The sequence below is a fragment of the Erythranthe guttata genome, chromosome 11 (assembly GCF_056151865.1).
Source record: "Erythranthe guttata isolate IM_541 chromosome 11, IM_541, whole genome shotgun sequence".
NCBI lineage: Eukaryota > Viridiplantae > Streptophyta > Magnoliopsida > Lamiales > Phrymaceae > Erythranthe > Erythranthe guttata.
The window spans coordinates 6,256,387-6,277,440 of NC_142543.1; the positions used below are offsets into that span (position 1 = coordinate 6,256,387).

At 34.2% G+C, this 21,054-nt stretch overlaps 2 protein-coding genes across 2 annotated transcripts; both read right to left on the reverse strand.

Moving 5' to 3' along the window:
- Window positions 1-7,262: 7,262 nt before the first annotated feature.
- Window positions 7,263-9,967, reverse strand: LOC105968165 (2-oxoglutarate (2OG) and Fe(II)-dependent oxygenase superfamily protein). Its single transcript, XM_012992788.2, is given in 4 exon segments — window positions 7,263-7,733; window positions 8,586-8,907; window positions 8,995-9,523; window positions 9,899-9,967. Coding segments are annotated over 3 exon segments (1,032 nt in total). The 5' UTR covers window positions 9,480-9,523; window positions 9,899-9,967; the 3' UTR covers window positions 7,263-7,508.
- Window positions 9,968-16,963: 6,996 nt separating this feature from the next.
- Window positions 16,964-20,171, reverse strand: LOC105968158 (trihelix transcription factor ASR3). The gene is made up of 3 exons (XM_012992780.2): window positions 19,069-20,171; window positions 18,402-18,452; window positions 16,964-17,561 (listed from the first exon to the last, which is right to left on the reverse strand). Exons 1-3 carry the CDS (start codon window positions 19,781-19,783, stop codon window positions 17,254-17,256), a joined length of 1,074 nt encoding a protein of 357 aa, XP_012848234.2. The 5' UTR covers window positions 19,784-20,171; the 3' UTR covers window positions 16,964-17,253.
- Window positions 20,172-21,054: the final 883 nt, after the last annotated feature.

Here is a 21,054-nt window from a genome sequence, read left to right on the forward strand (position 1 = left end):
GAAGAAGATGTCATCGCATCCCTCATTAGTAGAACCGCTTTCATCCCCATGGCACCAATAATGCAGAATATTCTTTCTTTGCATATGTCACCATCTTCTTCAGCTTGCATTGAAAGAGTTTGCAATCCGGCTAGTTCGGCACTAGTTTCAATGCATGGCTGGATCATATCACATCTTTATCTCATCACAATTTTATGCACCGTACATTTGTATTGTAAACTGATAAATTGTAGTTGTAACCCCATCATAGCCCTTGTTGACGTACTTGAACATACACTTGATGTACTTATTCAAGTTGCACAAGTCAATCTTGATAAGCTATGTATTTCAGTAGCATAACACTACAATACAAAATGACAAAACCATTACCAAGAATAAATTTCTTCTTCAAAATATTCATGCCATCATTCCTTATCCTATATAAATGATAGCTGTTAGAATCCTATTGATATTCTACGTGTTCTTAAAGAAACATGTGCTTCAAAAGAAAATTCAGCTCCACAAGTCCTCTTATGAAGTAACTTGAAGTCCAAGAATTCCTTGTTAAATTGCACATGCCGTGTATCTAGGATATATATATATATATATATATATATATATATATATATATATATATATATATATTTCTTTCTAATATTGTCATTACTTGGATATGTTATAAGGAATGAGCTAGTCTCCTATATTCTATAGAATTCATTTTTCTTATCCGGTCGTGATTTTCTAACCAAATAGGTTTCTTGCCCATGAAGGATTCAAACATATATAAAAAGAGCATTATGCAACGTATTCCAGTTTGCCTTTTTTGAAAGAAATGTTTTGGTCTCTACATTGCTCCATCGTGAAAAACATGTTTTTTTTAAGAGAAAATATATCGACGTTAAGGCTTTCTGAAGAAACACAAAGTTTCATGATTTATCGCAAGTTTGTTTCTTCTATGCAAATAGAAGAGATCTTAAAAAAAATTGGGAGGAGGTAGGTCCATCGATTGGAAGGATTCAACATGGAAGGGAGTTCAACCGTCAGAGAGGAGGAGCCTGACATAACGCGGAGGCACTAGTTTTGGATATTGCATACGAACGAAGTCAAGATAAAAAGAAGACACCTCGATACAGTTTACCAGACAACCTGTGTCAATTTCATTTACATAATTCAAGTGCACATGCACCCCAAATATATCATATACATCTACCATATTCTCCAATTGTGGAGCCATCCAGGACACCACGGGGCATATCAGGGTCTCAAGAAGGATTGTACTAATAAATATTATGCGCATGGAGCCCTGCTTCTAACCTAGTCCGACTTAATACGCAATATATTCATTTGAAATAACTATTTTATTGATTGGATCGTGGTCACCAGATTGAGCAACGGAGCCAAATCTCGGTCGTCCACCATTAACCCTAAGATGTAAATACATCGTCGAGCATGATCAAACCTCGAACTATATGTAGAATGTATTCACCACGGACTACCATCACACCACAAACATCATAACCAAAGTATGATTATGGTGTTCCAATGCACAATCCATAGATGCAGAGGCATGACAACAAAAAAAATTTTGATCGCACCCATAATGCACGTGATTTTGATTTTTTTTTTCTTTTATTACTTATGCATTAGATTTGGCCCATCTAGAACTTTGAGTTTTTACAATATTATTTGAATTTTCAAATTTAATTAGAAATAAAGTAAGTCAAAACTTTTGCCCCATATCACATGACTTTAGCTTCTTCTCTAATCACAACATAGAACTTTATTTTTCTTCCTTGATAAAAAACAAACGACAACCACAACTCGACATGAGATCCACATGAGACACAATTTTGTTCCAACACAAAGCTCTAATTCCTCTTGTGTAGAGTAATCACCAAACTCTCTCTCTCTCTGGATTTTAAAATTATATATTTGATATTTATTTACAGGTTCTTTGATTTTGATATTTCAAGTGTTAGAATATTTTGATTAATTGGATTTCAGATTATATTTTTTTAATGTTATTACCACAATTAAGGAGAAAAAGAAATAATCGATGCATTTTTACGAGTGCCTCGTAAATAACCGTCATCATCTAATGTTGGTAGTTCATCACTCATACATGAGCAAGAACCTGCAGAACATTCTATTACCAAAATTGTAGTTAAATTTAATCATGAGTTTAATAGCAATTCTTTAGAACATGATCCAAAAAAATTAACTCAAATGTGAACATATCCATTAAATCAATAAGATGAAATCCATCTTGCTTACATCGAATTGGGGCCATGTTTATTTATATGAATATTGTTATTCAATCAATGGAACAATCGTCGACGATTCTAATATTCTTGATTTTCCAAATTTTCTTCTTGATCAAAGTATTTACCTACCAAAAATGTTGCTTATCATTTACAATGCAATCTTTCTTTTAGAAGCCAAATGTCATTTTTTTCTGCGAATACATATATGTTGGAAGGGTTTCGCAACTGAAAGAAGATAAACAATGGAAATTAATGTGCGTTTTATTGCATATTATTGTTTTTATAGCGACAAAGAAGATTCGAGAATATATATCCTAAATTTTGTGTTCTTGTTGATGAAGCACAAGACGATTCAGTAGAAGAACAAATGACCTTGTTCTGAAATATATTGACAATATGGGTATTATCGTAAAACGTTTTTTCGATTATCTCCGAATAATATGCGTGGTGAATAAATTGAGTTACGAGCTTTATTTTTACAAGATTGCATGTATGCATATCACATGCATTATTTTGCGCATTGACTTCATTTGGCATTAATTACGACATTAGAAAGGTGGATTTTATTCATCAATTGTTTTTCAAAGTTGGACTTCATTGTTAATGGTATGGGTGCTTCTTGTAAGCAAAATGCCGAGTTAATTACTACACAACAATCTGAAATTTCTCGTTCGATATCCATTAATGAATTTGAGATTTGTAGTTGAGCTATCTGGATTGGTAGTTTAACGAACTGGAAATTATCATTTTTCTTCTATTTGCAGTTTGATAAGAATGTTTGGTGCAACTAGAACTGTGCTTCAAAATATTATAGGTAATGGAACAAATTATTCTTAAGGTGACGATGTTGACTCTGCTTATACAACTATGATGTCATGTAAGTTTATTTTTATCATGTTTTTATTGAAAGAGGTAATAAGAACAACTATTGTTCTTTGTCAGTTTTCCAAAAAAGATACCAAGATATTTTAAATGTTATGTATTTAGTCTCAACAACAAAATATATTTTTTTGGAAACTAAAAGACAATGGATGTGATACTTTTATAAACGATGTTAAAACATTTGTGAAAAGTGCTTGATATAAATTGTGCTTACAAGGGCCTAGTAAAGTCGATTCATCCACCATGAGATATTAATATTACAAGTGAACATCATTTTTCATTTTGATATCTCTGTGAACACGATGTATACATAATTAAAAGAGTTAAGTTGCATATTTAAATATCGAACGTTAAAACTCTTGAATCTTAATTGTGATTTGGATAATAAGGATTCATACTCAATGGAGCTAGCCGGTAAGCTATCGTCCAGCCGTCAAAGCCCTGTGTTGACCGGCTTAATCTTGGGGAAAGATAAGTCCTTTAAAGTAGATGATATTTTCACTTTTGTCGAAAAATATTATCCTGCAGATTTTACATACAACACAATGCAGACTTTCTTCCGAAGTTTCAGATGCAACATTTCACTGAGTAAACATCCACTCTCGTGCAATAGCCAACAAATCACACGAGGGATGTAAACAAAACTAGGTTAACCACGTGCAACGATCTCGACTTAGAGATCGTTATTTAGGAAATTCAGACTTAAGTCAAATGACACAAACTCTCTTACTCCACCCACTTAGGTCTCCCCTTACGGGGTAACATGTTTTCCAGCAGTGTGTGAATGATTAACAAAGACCGAAAAAAGCTGAAGTGCATTACTTTGTTGATAGATTGATTCGTCTAATTTTACTTCTTTTAGTTTCTACTGCTACTACAAAACGAGTTTTTTTTTTTTATTGTGAAGCTTACTACAATCAGGCATCATAACAAAATGGATGATAAGGTTTTTGGAGAGTGGAGAGAAGACAATTGTTGATAATTTTAGTACATACTCTATTATAAATGATTTTTACTCATTGAAGAGTCATAAAACACAATTTAAATGATTGTAATATGTTTTTGAATATATGAGAGCTACAAAAAATTAAGATATTTCTTTTTACTTATTTTTATTATTTGTATATTATGTATTTTTCTCAACGAAAAGTCCTTGGATCCGCCCCTGCATGGATGATATATGTTGATACTCTCAAATTGCCCTTGTCAGATATAGTATGTATAACTAATTTGCAAAATACGTAGATTATTTGGTAGTTTACACTTGGTAAATTTTACCATGGGAGATTGCAAAACAAGGAACAACAGGTAGACACGGCCATGGGCCTGTTCGGGCTTGTTCACTCCGATTCGTGGTTCACTTTTTCGGAATCGGAACCGGCCTGTACTACACACGCCCGGCCCGCCGATTCATTCTGGTTCCGGACCGGCCGAAAATTATTGAATATTTTTTTTAAATACTTGATGAATAAATAAATTAAAAGAATTACTTTTAAATAGAAAAAGAAAAAGGAAATAAATGAAAAGACTTGAACTTAATTTTAATTTCAAAATTTTAAAAATTTCGAATTAAAATGACGTTGCCTACGTATCCATTACGGAATCAAAGTCCACATAGTTCTCTTACCTTCACTTACCTCCCTAGTCGTCGCTAGACAGAGTGTGTAGAGTAGAAGCACGACTTGCTGAAACTGAAGTCCCATTTTCGACGTACGCTTCATCGCGATCGTCATCATCATCAACAGCGAGGTGGTCGTCTCTATGTCAGAAATTGTGTTTTCCCCAATTATCCAAACAAACTTGTGCTTCTAAATTTTCGGGGCGGAGATTGCTTCTTCTTGGATCCAATATATGGCCCGCGATACTAAATGCAGCTTCGACTGCAACTGTGGACATGGGGGCAAATGAGAACATCTTTTGCAATCATCGACATAATGGGGAACGCTGAACTCTTTGACTTCCACCAATCTAATACATCAAACTTGGAAAGGCACTTGGATCTTCATCATGAGGAAAGTTAAAACGAATGGTTAGATATTGGTCAAGTTCCAATCGAAGATTGGAACTTGAACCCATGGACCTCGGGAGCTTTAAGCGCTCAAACACCAATCGTTGGCCCGTCGTCATATGGGAAGTATCCGTAGACTCTAGATTAACTTGTAAATTTTGAGATCCACTCATTTCACTAACATATTCATCAAACATTGCATGCAAACTACTAGTAGCTTGAAGTATAATAAGATCCACATTAGGTTTTACAGGAGGAGGAGGAGCATTAGGGTCAAAATCAACGATAATATTAGTTTCCAGAAACAATTGATCGTAATATACCTTTAACAACTCAGTTAACAATTAAGTCCTAAATCTAGAATGCAAAATGCAACCAACCAAATATATCTCATCAATTTTCTCATAATATTTCAACCATTTTTTTTTCCATCTCAACCACACAGTTATATATAAAATCTTTTATTTCAGCGCTCATAAATCCCTCGACAAAATTGCACAAATAATAAATAACCAAATGACTTGTTGGATTTGAGGAACTAGATAAGACATTAGTAGCTTATGAGAAAATTTGCAAAAGATTACATATTTCAAAGCATGCACCCCATTGATTGTTTAAAACAAATAATCCAGCAGCAGGCACTTGTGTGTTAAAAAAGTTGCATAACAAATTTCGATATTCATAAGTTTGGCTTAACAATTTATAAGTTGAGTTCCAACGGGTATGAACATCTCGTGAAAACGTAATGAAAGGTGACCCATAGCATTAACCATAGCCCAACCTTCTCTTTCTTTTTGTTTCGAATATTAAAATAAAGAAGAATTGTTACTCCCTGTGAAGATCCGGTTTGCAATTGAGTTTGACTTTTGTCGATACCGAGAACTTGGGGATGATTATTCCTCAAGTGCCGCCAATAAGATCCATATCCATCTCCTTTTATGAAGGCATAGTTTGACTAGACAAATTAAAAATAAATATTAAATTAGCTTACGAATATTAATACTAGAAAACTATTTTTTTGGATACTAACGGACTTACCTTGCAATAATTGCATTGAGCTTGACAAGTCCCGTCCGCCTTCTCAATTTTTTTATAATGCAACCTCCAAATGTCGGATTTAGAAAGATCACTATCATCACCGGGACTGATCCCTTCGGTGGTTGATGATTGAGATGGCCGCTTAGACCTAGAGGCCCTAGCCCTAGGAACTGAACCCCCGGATGGTTGTGGCGGTGGAATTTCCTCCGGCTCATCGTCATCATCGTCGAGTATGTTGGTGTAGTCGCCCAACTCGAGAATGATCGGTATGTCTTCGGTGTAGGTATTGAGAATTGATGGAAAATCACATTCCCATGTACCATCATACTTGTAGTCCATTTCAGGAGGAACTACGGATTTTCCTTTTCCTTTTCCGCTACGACGTGAACTTGAAGACATTTTTTCACTAACATTAAAAACAATTTTTTTTTTTTACTACAATTGAAGAGAAATTCGGAAATGTAAGACAATTTTTTTTTTTTTTGATTTTTTTTTACTAACAATTGAAGCGAAATTCGAAAATGCAAAACAACTTTTTTTTTTGGACTAACAATTGAAGAGAAATTCGAGAATGCAAAAACTAAAGAGAGAATTGAACTTTACTAAACTTTGATATTGAAGAAGTAGAGAGAATTGTGAGTGAATTGGTGAGAAATTGGGTTGGGGTGTGAGGGTATTTATAGGAAAAAATGGGAAGGGGGGTTTAAAAATAAACAAATAACGGCCGGTTCACTAGCCGTTATTTGCTTGTTTTTGATTTTGTTTTTCTCTTTTTTTTTTTTTAAATCCGGGTGAACCGCCGGGCCGGCCCCGCGGTTCATGGTTCAACTATTTCTAGATCTAGATCTGGGCCCGTCCCGAGGACGACGGGCCGATTCACTGGTCAACAGTTCAGGCCGGTTCGTCAACGGGCCAATTCCGGGCCGAAAACCGGCCTATGGCCGTGTCTAACAACAGGCACGTGCAATGCAGACAACCAAGAAACAGAGGATGTAAAAATTGTGAAAAGCTTGCAGAGTGCAGTGGGACAGAAAAAGAACGAGATCAATTAATAAAATTAAATTCAAGTACTACATAAATAAAGAGATTAATTTCTGAAAACAATAATAATAAATAAAATAGAAAGAAAGAAAGAGTGTTAGAAAAGATAAAGTAATAAAGGTCAGACAGATGGGGACACTTCACAACAAAGCTCCAGACAATACCCTGCTTTATTGATGAGAATTTTTGCACCAAAAATTCAATTAAACTACACCACCAAAAACATATGGCATTAAATAATAGTTATTAAATTAGCATATTCTAACTGCATATTCCCTTTTTCTTTTTTTTTCGAATTAAAGCAGAAGCGCATCGATGTTCCGTTTTCCTTCGGGGCCTTTAGTGTACCATGACGAAACATAGTCACCGTACATCACCGGTCGGTATTTATGCGGCTCAATAGCTGGGCTTATTATCTTCGTCTTTGCAGGGTCGTGAAATGTAGCAACAGAAAGCCGCGCCTTGCTGGCATTTGTTATAGCTCTATGTTGAGCACTCTTATATTCTCCATTTGTTATAATCTGTAAGTACAATGAAATAATATATAATAAAATGAGACGATGATAATCAAATCTATCAGCATAAGAACACTCCTCTCGACACCAGATATAAATAGTCTTGAACGTTTTTCAAGTCTCTACACCAGATTTGTCGAGAAACAGAACACCTAAAGAAGCATCATATTATCATGCAACGCACGAGGGGTCAATACGCAATAGTCTCCACTAGGGGTGTAAATCGGACCGATCGGATAGGAATTAGACCTTTCAGAATTAGTTTTTTAAATAAATAAATAAAATCTTGGATGTGAAACACTAGCTAGTTCCAATCCCGTTCCAAAAAAAATTTGGAAAAATCGGAAATGGGAAATTCGAAATTGGAATGAAAAAAACTGTTCCAAAATCGGAAACTTTTGGATTGGGACCGGCGGAATTCAGAAATCTCTAATATTTGGTCACATAAAATAAAAATACATAATAATATTGGTAGTTTAACTGCAGAATTCGGAAAAAAAATCAGAACTTTGAAAGTGTTTTCGGAACTAAAAATCAGATCGGAAATCGGAATCTCATCTATATTCTAATTCCAATCCAAATAATTTTGGAATTCGGATTGAAAAAATATTGTTTCAAAATCTGAAAATTTCGGATCGGGATTGGTGGAAATCGGAAATGTTGTTCCAATTTCCACCCCTAGTCTCCACCATCTAGTCACCTATTTATATCAGAAACTAGTTACTATTTTGATTTTGCATAAAAACACAAATGATTTTGCATAAAAACCACGGGCAATCACAAAATTTGCGCAAAACATGCAGTGACAGCATCGTAAGAAAATGAAGAAAAAAAAAATGTTAGCCAATCGAACAATACCTCGGTTTGATCAGCCAAAATAACGAAAACAGCATCGTGTTACGGATTAACAAAGATCCATTCACCATCTTTCAACACCTCGAGTCCTCCCACATCGTCTTGTATCAGAAGCGTAACGGCACCGAAATCGGAATGCGATTGCAAACCAAGAGTGAGCTCTGGCTGCGGGCAAGGCGGGTAGTAACTCACCGTAATATTCTGATAAAATTCACCTACACAATCTTTGATGCACGAAGAATTTAGCCCTAAGCTCTCCGATATCAAACCCAACAATTTTTCAGCTAGGCTGCTCGTTCGATCGCTATACTCCGCCACAACTTTTCTGCCCATTCACTTCTTTCCAATCAGTCTCTACACATAGCGCAAAATCGAAGCCGAAAAATAAAATTAATCAAGAAAGCAGATTCACCTGTAATTTTCAGAAAAGTGGGGCCACTTGGACGGATTCCGACGAGAAAGCGGTAACGTATGATGATCGAAATAATCTCTCCAATCCAAAACGGTATCGTTCGATTGAACCAGCATTCGGCTTCCGTATCCTTCGGAAGCAGGCGAATCGGGGTCGCACCCGTAACTGAGTTTTTGATCCATAGTGCAGTCTGCAAAAAACGAGCGTCCCACATTCCTCATCTCGTCCAATAATTCAACCGGAATTCCGTGGTTGGTTAAATGGAACGCTCCCCATTCTTTGCACGCTCGTCTCAATTCTTCGTGTAAGGAGTTGACTTTGCTGAGGTCAATCACGGGTGGATTTACGACATCGTCGCCCTTGTTTGTGTCGCGAAGAATACGATGCGGTCTGGTTTGCGGCGGCTGCACGTATTGAGGTGGCACTACAACTTTACCTTCTTGCACTAACGACTGCACTCTAATTTGATTACCCCCAACTTCCATTTTACGAGATTTTCTGATAAGGGATTCAAAATGATTTATTTAATCTGTCGAATATATTGAAATTATTTTTGTAGATAAGACAATGCATCATAATAATACATACTCTTTCTTCATTATAGATACATACACTAACACAATCGTGTGAACATATATATGTTGCAACGCAATTAGCTAAGCATAATTAAAAATAAATAAATATATAATGTAGAAAAATGAAATGAAAAGAAAACGATTAATAGCGCCATCATATTCATACATACCCGGAAGAGAAAAAACTTGAATTGAAGAATCAAGACAGATGTGAAAAAAAGAAAAATGAAAAGCCCTCACCTTAATTTAATTTAATATAATTTAAACACGCGATTAAAGAAAAGAAAAAACAAAAATTGTGATCTTGACTGTGAGTAGAGAATCCGAACCTGATTAATTTGCTGGTTCTCAAGGGTAGTTGTGGCGTAGAGAGCAAAACAGAGAATCCAAGACGACGACAATGGAATAGACAAGTGAAAACTTGTCTTTTTTTTTTTTCCCCTTTTCTTCTTATTTTTTGTTTTTGGGTATCTTAAGTGAAAACTTGACAAGTGTCCATGATTTAGAGTGTATCTTTTCCTTTTTAAATGTTTTTTCTCACGGAAATCATAATCATACCAAAATCATTTAATTTTCTTCTCAGAGTATCAAAATTATTACGAGTAATAATCGATTATCTATGGGTATCCATTTATCATTTAAATTAGGAATAATTAGTTATATCCCATTATTTCAAATTTATATATGTATGAATCCAATTTGTTAGATCTTATCTTATATATAAAACGAAGATATTTTGAACTAAAATCTAGACCTAAACCTAGGGTTAATTTTATAAATTAATAAATGTCTAATTTAATCATTAATTAATTTGTAATTTAAACACCAACTCATATATTTAAATATACCGTAGGTATGTTTCTAATTATTTATATTTATATATATATATATATATATATATATATATATATATATATATATATATATATATATATATATATATATATATATATATATATATATATATATATATATATATATATATATATATTTTTTTTTTTTTTCTTCTCCACTCTAACCACCCACTAAACCCTCCACTAATTTATCATGGTAGAAGTTATCACACCATGATCTCAACCCCTACCAATTTCATTCTTCTATTTAAACTCATGAAAACTCCACAAAAAATCACATTTTTTTTGCCAAGCTTCTTCTTCTTTCTCATTTAAAATTTTGTTCGTCTTCTTCTTCGTTTATTTAATAACTGTGTTATGCCGTTTATTTATTTATTTTTGCATTTGTGTTTGACATATTGTAAATTTCTTTTGCAGCAAGCCTGTTCGTATCAACAATAATTCGTGGTTGGAGCGAGCTACTCACACAATTCGGTAGAAGGAAAAAATATTATGTCAGACAATATTTATTATGTGCTTCTGTTAGTTCAAAGCTTTTTTTTGCTATAATTTATTTATAATATTTAAGTTTTATAACTTACAAGACTTTGTTGCTATATTTTAATTCGTTCGAGATGTTGCATCCTCACTTTAAGAATAATGCATTTTTTTTTTGTTTTCTCTTGACCATTATTTGCAGCTACTCAACAATTCTAAGACATTAAACGGAAAAAATTAAGTAAAGAAGAAAAGAAACCATCATCATCTCACATCATACACCAAATGCTTGGCAACGTGTTGTACATCTACAAATATTCATGCTAGGCTCATTTAATTATGCGTACTTATTATTTTGCATTATGGTGTATTTGTGCTATTTTATTGAGAGACTATATGCCTCGCAATTAGTTGGTTGTTTACATTTTCGTTGTCGTGTGTATGTGTTTTGTATATGCCATATACGTTTATCAATTTTGTCTTTATTAGAATTTCTTTATCATCATGTATTTTAATAATTCATCATGCCCTTTTTCTTTAAGTTGTTTAATAGTTAGTATTGTTTTTACTCTTCTTTCTTCGTAGCAACTCTAATGGAGGAATCTATAGGAGAATTAAATGGTAAAACTTCTATTATAATGCTACAAAACTTAAATTTTCATCTTCAATGGAGGAATTAAATTGGTAGCTATTTTGATATTCAACTTCCGAAGATGTAAAAGTGCATCTTGAAAGAATCAAAACATTAACTACCCAAAAAACCTATCATCAATTTATATGGGTCAATTTTAAATATATTTATACTTATATTTAAAATTTGATGATCCATTTAATGCTTGCAGTTGGAGTATATGAGTATCAAAATATAAAATGAGAATCAAATAAATATTTGACGATCCATTTCAATGTTGTACCATTGGAGTTGCTCTCATATTTATTTAGAAGAATAAGGAGGAGGAGGAGGAGGAAGAAGCAACGGGAAGAGGGGGGGGGGGGGGGGGGGGGGAGAAGAAGAAGCATGAGGAGAATGAGAAAAAGAGGAAGAATGAGAAGAAGAAGAAGAAGAAGAAGAAGAAGAATAAGAAAAACAAGGAAGATGTAGAAGAAGAGCTAGAAGAACAATAAAGAAGAAGCAAGAAGAATGAGGAAGAAAAACCAGGAGGAAGAAGAAGAAGTAGTAGTAGTCGTGCGAGGGAGGGTTTGTGAAGAAGAAACAGAGGGGTGCGAGGGATTTGTGTGTGTGATATTAAAGAAATAAAAATGAGAATTTTTATGTTTTGTGATATTAATTTTCATCAAGGGTATAAATGTCAATACCTATTTAATATTTAGGCGGTATTGAAGTGAGAAACAATTGATATTTGAAATAGCCATTCCCTTTGTTACATTTGAATTATTTATTGTTTAACATGTATTTTATATATTGACACTCGGTGTGTGTGTGTGTGTGTGTGTGTGTGTGTGTGTGTGTGTGTGTGTGTGTGTGTGTGTGTGTGTGTGTGTGTGTGTGTGTGTGTGTGTGTGTGTGTGTGTGTATGCTACAATAAAATAAGACAATGTCGTCGGAACCGGATCGGACCAGCCGGTCCGACAGGTTCGACCGCAAACCGCCAACTATACGGTATGGTTTTACTACAGAAACCAGAAAATTCATAAATTAGGGTCAGTATATCAAAACCTCGGTTCGACCGGTAGACCCGGAAACCATTAACGAACCGGGTTTAGCCTATAACGGTGGTAAATGGTCGGATTTGGGCTAAGGATCACTGTGGTGGTTGGATCTGGGGGGGATTGCCTTCGATAGTTGGATATGGGTCGTAGGTGATTCAATTGAAGTTGTGGTTCGGCTAGATCTGTGGGCTGAAGAAAAAACAAAGCTGAGCAAAAGAGATGAAGTGAAGCCTGAAGATGGAGAAAAAAAAAACGAAGAGAAAGAGGAGTAGATGAGGCAGATCATGTTTCCTGCGAACATAAAGAAAAAGGAGAAAAAAAGAACAGAAGGTTGCAGAACGAAGAAGAAGAAGAAGAAAGAAATGTTGGGGGTGGGATATGTGAGTGAAGATGGAATGACGTAAGAAGAAAAATGAGAGGGAGAAAAAATGGTATATTAAAATTGTATTATAAATATTGGAATAAAAATGTGAGATAACAAGAGGAATACATAACAAATACATAGAGAACAATATTTTTATATTTGTAAAAATAGTAAACTAATTAAAAATATAGAAAAATGAAAAAACTCATGTTGACCCCGGTTGAACCGGTCCAACCGTGACCCGTCTATCCAATTTTGTGTCCCGTCCGATTATGATAACATTGAAATATGGTGATAGCAGTGTAATTTGAATTTCACATATATAATTTTTTTATACAATTTGTACTATCATTTATTTCAAACAATAACTTTTTTTCCTTTGTTGAATGCGACCCGGTGCAACGCACGTGCACGATTACTAGTATATATAGAAGGAATATATTTTGACTTACAACCCTAGACCTTAACCTAGGGGTATTTTCGACAATTCATATCCTAACAGTTTTTCATGCGATTTTCTCAACCAAAAAAATTCCTCCAATTTTACAAAATTGAATACACGAAGAATATATACAAAATAAACTTCCTTATTTCATGGTTACCAATAAACTAAATAACTACATGATAAGTAAATTAAATAATAAAAAACAAAGAAAGTTAATAACAATAAATAATTGATACAACTAACTGTCGGGTCCAATATTTTATCTTCTTTGGTACATAATTCATAAACAATATATAACCTCTTCCACAAATTATGGCCTCTAATATTGGAGGGAGAGAGAATCATGTAAAATAAACTTCCCACTAAAAGCAAATTCGGTTTCAATGAACTTCTCACTAGGCTTCATTTGCCAACTACATTGACCCACTACTTAGTCCTCCCACTATAAATTCGGGTTTAAATGTTGTTTTTACAATTTTTTTGTCGGTTTTTTATATTTCAGTATATATATATATATATATATATATATATTTCATTGTTACACCTTCATTTCACTTTTCATTCTTTATATCTCCATATTTTGTTTCTTCTTAAACTTAAACTTCTGTTAAGTTGCACAATGGCTCCCAATATCAGCAATATTGTTGACTTTAGTTCGAGTTTAATGGATTGCAGAGTTATTGTAAAAGTAATGTTATTGTGGTTTGTTCCGCATTACGAAAACAAAGATGAAATAGTTAGTCTCGACATGCTGCTCATGGACTCTAAGGTGATATGCAAAACTTTTTCTTTATATGATTTTTCTTTTTTATCATTATCGCTTCTACAACATAATTGTGTAGTGTTGATAATTTATATATGTGTATAGATACTTATGGCACGGCGGCAAGATACATGCCACCATAAAAAAACAACATATGAATAAGTTCAAAGCTCAAGGAAAAACATACATATTATGTAACTTCATGCTTGGTCCAAACAGTGGGAACGCTCGAATCACTACCATTAGTGCAGAATTATAAGCATTGGACCAACCATCATCACATCATTTGCTCATAAAATCATTGGGTAACCATTTAGCGTCGATTGTTGAAAAATCTTACCCAAATTTGCTCGCTAATATCATGGATTCTGAATTCTTACAACAACAAACTATATTAGAACCTACAAATTAAATCGTTGAGAAGATTAATGATTACATGTTGTCTTTGATTCCGGAAGATGAAAGAGTCTATCTTAGTGTCGATAGTCCATGTACTGCGAGAGTGTCGACTCACATCATGACATTCATACTCCAGAGTTTTTGAATACTATTACATCTTCAGGTCTGCCAAACCATGAATTAAAGCTGAAGAGAGGTGTTCCAGTTATGTTGTTGAGGAATATAGACCAGTCCAATGGGTTGTGTAATGGTACAAGATTGACCATTACTCGGTTGGAAAATCACGTTCTGGAAGCAAAAATAATAACAGGTTCTAATGTCAGATAGAAGGTCTTCATTCCAAGATTGTCGTTAACACCGTCAGATAGTAGAATTTCGTTTCGCTTTCAGAGGAGGCAGTTTCTCATTGTAAGAAGGAAGAAGAGGAAGAAAAAGAACATGAAAAAGAAGAGAAATAAGAAGAAGAGGAAGAGGAAGAGGGGAAAAAAAAAGAACATGAAGAAGAAGACGAGGAAGAGGAAGAAGAAAAAAATGAAGAAGAGGGAAGAAGAATAAGAGGAAGAGGAAGAATAAGAACAAGAAGGGAAGAACAAGGAGGAGAAGGAGAAAAAGGAGAATGGGGAGGAGGAGGAGGAGCAGAAGTAGAAGCAGAAGAAGATGGAGGAGAAGAAGAAGAAGAAGAAGAAGAAGAAGAAGAAGAAGAAGAAGAAGAAGAAGAAGAAGAAAAAGAAGAAGAAGAAGAAGAAGAAGAAGAAGAAGAAGAAGAAGAGATAAAAGACGTGGATGACGAAGATGAGGAAGAGATAGAGGATGAAGAGGAAGAAACGGAAGATGGATAAGAAGAAGAGGAAGAAGAGGAAGAAAAAGAGGAGGAGAAGAAGCATGAAGAAGCATGAAGAAGAAGCGGGAAGAAGAAGGAAAAATAAGAAGAGGCATGAAGAAGAATAAACTAAAGAAAAATAAAAAGAAGAAGAATTAGAAGAAAAAGAAAAAGAAGAAGAAGAAGAAGAAGAAGAAGAAGAAGAAACATGAGTGGGAGGAAGGTTTGTAAAGAAGAAACAAAGCGGTATGACGGGTTTGTGTGTGGAGTAATAAAGAAAGAAAAATGAGATTTTTTATGTTTGTGTGATATTGATTTTCATTAAAGGTATAAATGTCATTACATGTTTATTATTTAGGCGGTATTGAAATAAGAAACAATTGGTATTTCAAATTGTCGTCCCCTTTGTATTATTTATTATTTAACATATATTTTATATATCGACACCAGGCGTGTGTGTGTACACCGATTGTAGGATGAAAAAAATGTGGTACAATTAAATAAGATAATAGTAGAGTAATTTAAATTTCAGAGATATATTTCAATACTATTTGATTGATTTTTTATTACAATTTGTACATCAGTTATTTAAACAATTATTCTTTTTTCCTTTTGTTGAATGCTTCCCGTGCAACGCACGGGCATGATTACTAGTTAGTATAACTATAGGTCCTTTGACCAATTTTTTTTTAATTAAATGAATTAAAATTATAAGCATATGGACATAAACACCCTTCAACAATAAATTATTTAATTATGGAAGCATTTAATTACGTAAATTGCATTGAATAAATCTCATATATCAGGTTGTAAGATTTGGAAGGGAGTTATGAGACGTGGTTTGAGAAAAAAAAAAAATCATCCTAGAGAGGAGTTTATCAAACGTGGTTGAATAAAACAACTCATTAGTCATTATGAGATCTTAGACTTGTATGACTTTAGTTTTGTGAAATCAATTTCAATTGGGTATATTTTTGTTTTCCGTATTGCTATCAACATGAAGAGGAGCTACGTTACATATTTGTTTTGTTGTTGGTTACTATTGTTTTCCTTTGTTGGTCGATCCACATCATAATTGAGAGAGAGAGAGAGAGAGGAAATAAATGTGAAATTGAATAAACGTGATGGTATATGTTAGATAATTTAGGGTATAAGAGCAATATATAAAAAAATTTTAGGGGTGTGGCACCTATATAATTTCAAACAAATAATTTAATTAAAAGATTGAATTTGAACTTATCATTTATGTTAAATTAGGTTTCCTTTGAGGGCCTTGAGGGCCTCCCAAGTCCCAACATATTACCGCTATTATAAATATACCCCTATACTATTAATATTACACGTTTCCCCAAAGCTCAATTTCCCATTTTTGGAACATGCCATTTTTCCGTGTTCGTTTCTCTATCGCCATTTCTATGTCTGTGTATTTTCCTTTTTTTTTTTTTTTTTTTTGAAAGAAACTAATGGAATTTTATTGAACTTCAGTTTCTACAAGTAAAATATTGTATTTCTACAATATTTTGTACCCTTTTTTACCGTACAAAATATTGTAGATCGAAACAGTTAAAAAGCATAAAAATGTCAATAAATAAGGATTATCATTTACCACACTAAAATACTCTCTATATATAAATTCGTACAATGAAGTTAAAAGGAAAACAATGTGTAGCATTGTCAATTAAGTTACATCATTACTACAGAATCAATCAATCACCTGTAACAATAAATCTAAAAATAACCCAACACAAAAAGGTTTACTCCCAAAATAAAATAAAGTAAATAAGCCATTCTCGAATTTGTTATATGATAGAGAAAATAAAAAAGAAATCCTCGAATTTATGTATGTATGTATAAACAAATAGTTATTATATACACCTAGCAGCATGCATGGCTACAATTTATCAGCAATTCTTCCGAAAGCATCGGCAAGCTTATTCAGGACGGTGATTAGGCTATTGACATGCTCGTTTCTTTGTTCCCTGTCCAACTGAAGATTGCTGTTTTGAGCTTCGATTTGTGAGCTCAATAATTTCCCGTTTTTCTCTAAAGCTTCGACCAATTTATGCTCAATATTTTTTGTATTTGTATTTGTATTTGTATTAGTTTCTCCCTCGTCTACATCAGTTTCACGTCGCTTTCTTTTCCTTCCTTGTTGAGCAGTGGCTTCTTCCGATTCAGGTTGTTTGTCGTTATTTATCCCTACAAATAAAAAGCCATATTCAGAAAATATGGCTCGACGAAAGTAGCAGAAAAAATAAACTCTCATCTGCATAAAGATCCAGTCATGATTTTCAGAAAATAGCAAAGCAAGCGTCGATTTTACGAAGCGGGTATTTGCAAAAGCCTTTATGGTAAGAGCTTATTTAAAAGCAAAAGTTAGTGATTGTGAGTTAAGTTGAAATTAAGTGCTAATTTCTAAAAGTTGGGGGTGTTTGCAAATTAGCTGGAAAAAAAACTAAATTAGAAAAAACAGGTACATGGGTGCTGTTAAAATTATAGCTTAAAGCAACTTATTTTAAGAGAAGCAAAAGCAGAAGCTTGTTTTGCAAACTCCTAAAAACTGATTATGTGCAGAAAAAAGCTCATAATCTATTTCTAAAAATTTGCAAACACCACTTAAATATGAAAACAAATGCTCATTTCCTAAGGTTGGGGTGTTTGCAAATCAACTTTAATTTTTAGCTTATTTTAATGAAATTATCTAATATATAAAAAATAATCATTTAGACAAAAACAATAAGGTTATGAATGTTAAATACCGTTGATAGTTAGTTACCTCCGGAAGTGCTTTTAAACCATAAAAGCTATCTCATACATGCTTTTGAGATTATGGCTTAAAACAACTTATTTCTAGAGAAAAATGATTTTGCAGACGCTCAAAAACCGACTATGAACAACGAACACTTTAATATTTACATGAAATAAAAGCATCATTATATTCGAGTCATTACCATCGAAATGAAAATGCATAAGAATAACAAAAAGCTTATCTTCCTTAACCAACAATTAGACGCATTATATTAGTGCAGGTCAAAGTACCTTGACCAGGAGATTCTTCGTGAAACAATTGATACCGCTTCTTCTCTGCAACTGCAATGAAAAAAAAAAATGTCAAAACGAGCAGATTTTGCATATTAACAACATTATGAATTTTAGCTAGTAATGTTCACACGTGACAGTCCCATCTTTCAATACAACGATGGAACTTTTCTCGTATAAATTATATAAGTTAGGATGCGCGATGAATACTACTACATATAAGATATCATTATAACATTCACTGGTATTTCAAACAGAATACAATTATACAAACCAGCAATTTCAACAACCATTATATACAAGTGGACATCCTCCTCATATATATATATATATACATACATTTGTTGTACTTTATCACCACGCGATCAGATAAATCAGACAAAAAACTCATTTACAAAAAAAATCTAATATCCTTTATAGATATATCTACATGCCCAAAGACAAAATATAAAAGATCACCGAATTAAATGGAATCACATCAAGTTTCGATTTCGATAATCATCAATGCAGAACCAAGTTAAAAACCGTGGTATTATTATAGTGTACTTCATCCACAACAAATGCATAACTCTGCATGCATAAGCATAAGCATAACATGCACGGTAGTCGATAAGAGAAGCAAATATTTCCGATTTGTGAATATACAATCGTTGCATTTTCAGGTTACCTGAAATCGGAGTGGGAGCGGGTATATCTTTAACCGGAGTCTCCTTACTCCGATCGGGGCTCCGAATCGCTTCCTCCTGACCCGATTGCTCGAAATCCGAGAACAGCCCATCATCCGCCGCCGTGCTCCGCCCACTATCGAACAACGCCTCCTGATCCCCCTCTTCACCAACCGCCGCCGACGCAGGGGCCAGAGCTAGAGATAATTCTCCACCCATCTCCAAATCCTCTCCACCGCCGCCGGCGCCGACGCCGCCGTCAAGAATATCGTAGACCTCCCTATCGAAAAACCCAGGCAGCTTTCTCTCTCTTCTCAAGTCGTTCCTCATAACCCAAAACGACTCCGTTTCCTCCTTAATCTTTGACTCCCACTCTTTGATCTTCTTGAAATCTCCGGCTAAATTGCTCCATCTCTTCCGGCACTGGACCGGCCCCCGGTTCACCCCGTGCCTCTTGCAGTAGGAAGAAATCGATGCCCACTTCGGTTCGATGTGACCCGACCCGAAAGCAGACCCGGATGCCCTGCCTCTCCTAACGCGGTTCTCCGCCACTCTTTTACCCTGAATCAGCACCAGAATCTCCTGCCTAGTCCACCGCGGCAGCCGCGCTGTTTTCGTTCCTTCATCGCCACCGCCGCCGCCATCCCCGGACGGCTGACGGCCGTCTGCTCCGCCGTCAACGGGTCCCGTACCTAAACTCAGCTGCTCCAGCGCCATTCGAGAGATCACGTGACTTTCGCTTTATAAAAGTCTTCAAGGTCACGTGGCTAACGGACTAGGTCAAATAAACGGCGTTTTCTTTTTAAACGGTGTTCTTCCTTCCGAAGGGGAAGAAAGAGGTTCCCATTTTTTTCTTTTTTTCTTTATTATATTTTTGTTTGGGTGGGAGAGAGCCCCTTAAGCTTAATCAAGATTTTGTATTAGTGATGATGATTAAGATTAGGCTAATATTTTACCTTTAATCCAATATCTAACAAATAAGAAATAGTATTGTACTCAATAATTATTCCCATGATGAGGGTTACTTTCTCAATTTTAAATTGGACATATAAATTAAGGGCACTCTTTAATTAATTAATTGAGAAAAAATCAAATTGTTGTCTTACTATTGGAGAGTCACTTTCCCTTGGGTGGAATTTTGTGACCCTACGCGTTTTAGTTGGGATATTTTTCTTTGCCGTGCTTTAGTAATTCTTCCATTTTAAATTAAAATGTAAATAAACAAGTTTAAAAAATATGGCATTTTACAAATAAGGCCATCAATGGGTGCTTATTCATAAAATAATTCAGACAATTACAAACAAATCAACACATGGTCTAGAGGTTTGTTAAAGACTAAAATAACCCATCATATTTTAATATGTTCCAATTTCATTCTTTAATTCAATTTAATCTCAATTTCACCCCAAATTTCATAAATTATTCAATTTTGACCCAAAACACAATTATATGGACAATTTTGTCTGTCGCCGTCGTTGACCGCTGGTCTTCGGCGTTGACTTTTTTTTCTTCCCTTTAACGTATTTTTGGGCCCTGTTTAAACAACAATATTGATGTGGTTGACAGTAATATTAACTATATTACTGTCAAACACAGTAAAATTAATTATACTACAGTTTAACACAGTAATATTGTTATATTAATCTCTAGCACAGTAATATTAACACAACAAAAGTCATTATTATTGTGTAATAGAGTAATACTAATATGTTGACCGTTCAACATAATAAAAAGCCAAAAGAATTAATATTATTGTGGTTGACAATAATATTACTGTAACAACAGTAATATTACCGTCAACCACAATAATATTATTGTGTTTACAGTAATATTACAATAATAGATAGTAATATTATTACATTATTCCGTGAATAAGTCAAACAAAACAAAAAAAAATCCAAAATATAATAATATTGATGTAGTTGGCAGTAATATTATTGTGTTTACAGTTGTTTTACTGTCAACGACAGTAATATAATTATGTTGAC

Bases quoted from the DNA above. Each gene is read 5' to 3' on its own strand.
- LOC105968158 (XM_012992780.2), bottom strand. From the start codon at position 19,783: ATGGCGCTGGAGCAGCTGAGTTTAGGTACGGGACCCGTTGACGGCGGA. The intron at 18,453-19,068 runs GTAACCTGAAAA...TTTTCATTGCAG, and splicing joins CGCTCCCACTCCGATTTCAG to TTGCAGAGAAGAAGCGGTAT. The intron at 17,562-18,401 runs GTACTTTGACCT...TTTTATTTGTAG, and splicing joins CGAAGAATCTCCTGGTCAAG to GGATAAATAACGACAAACAA.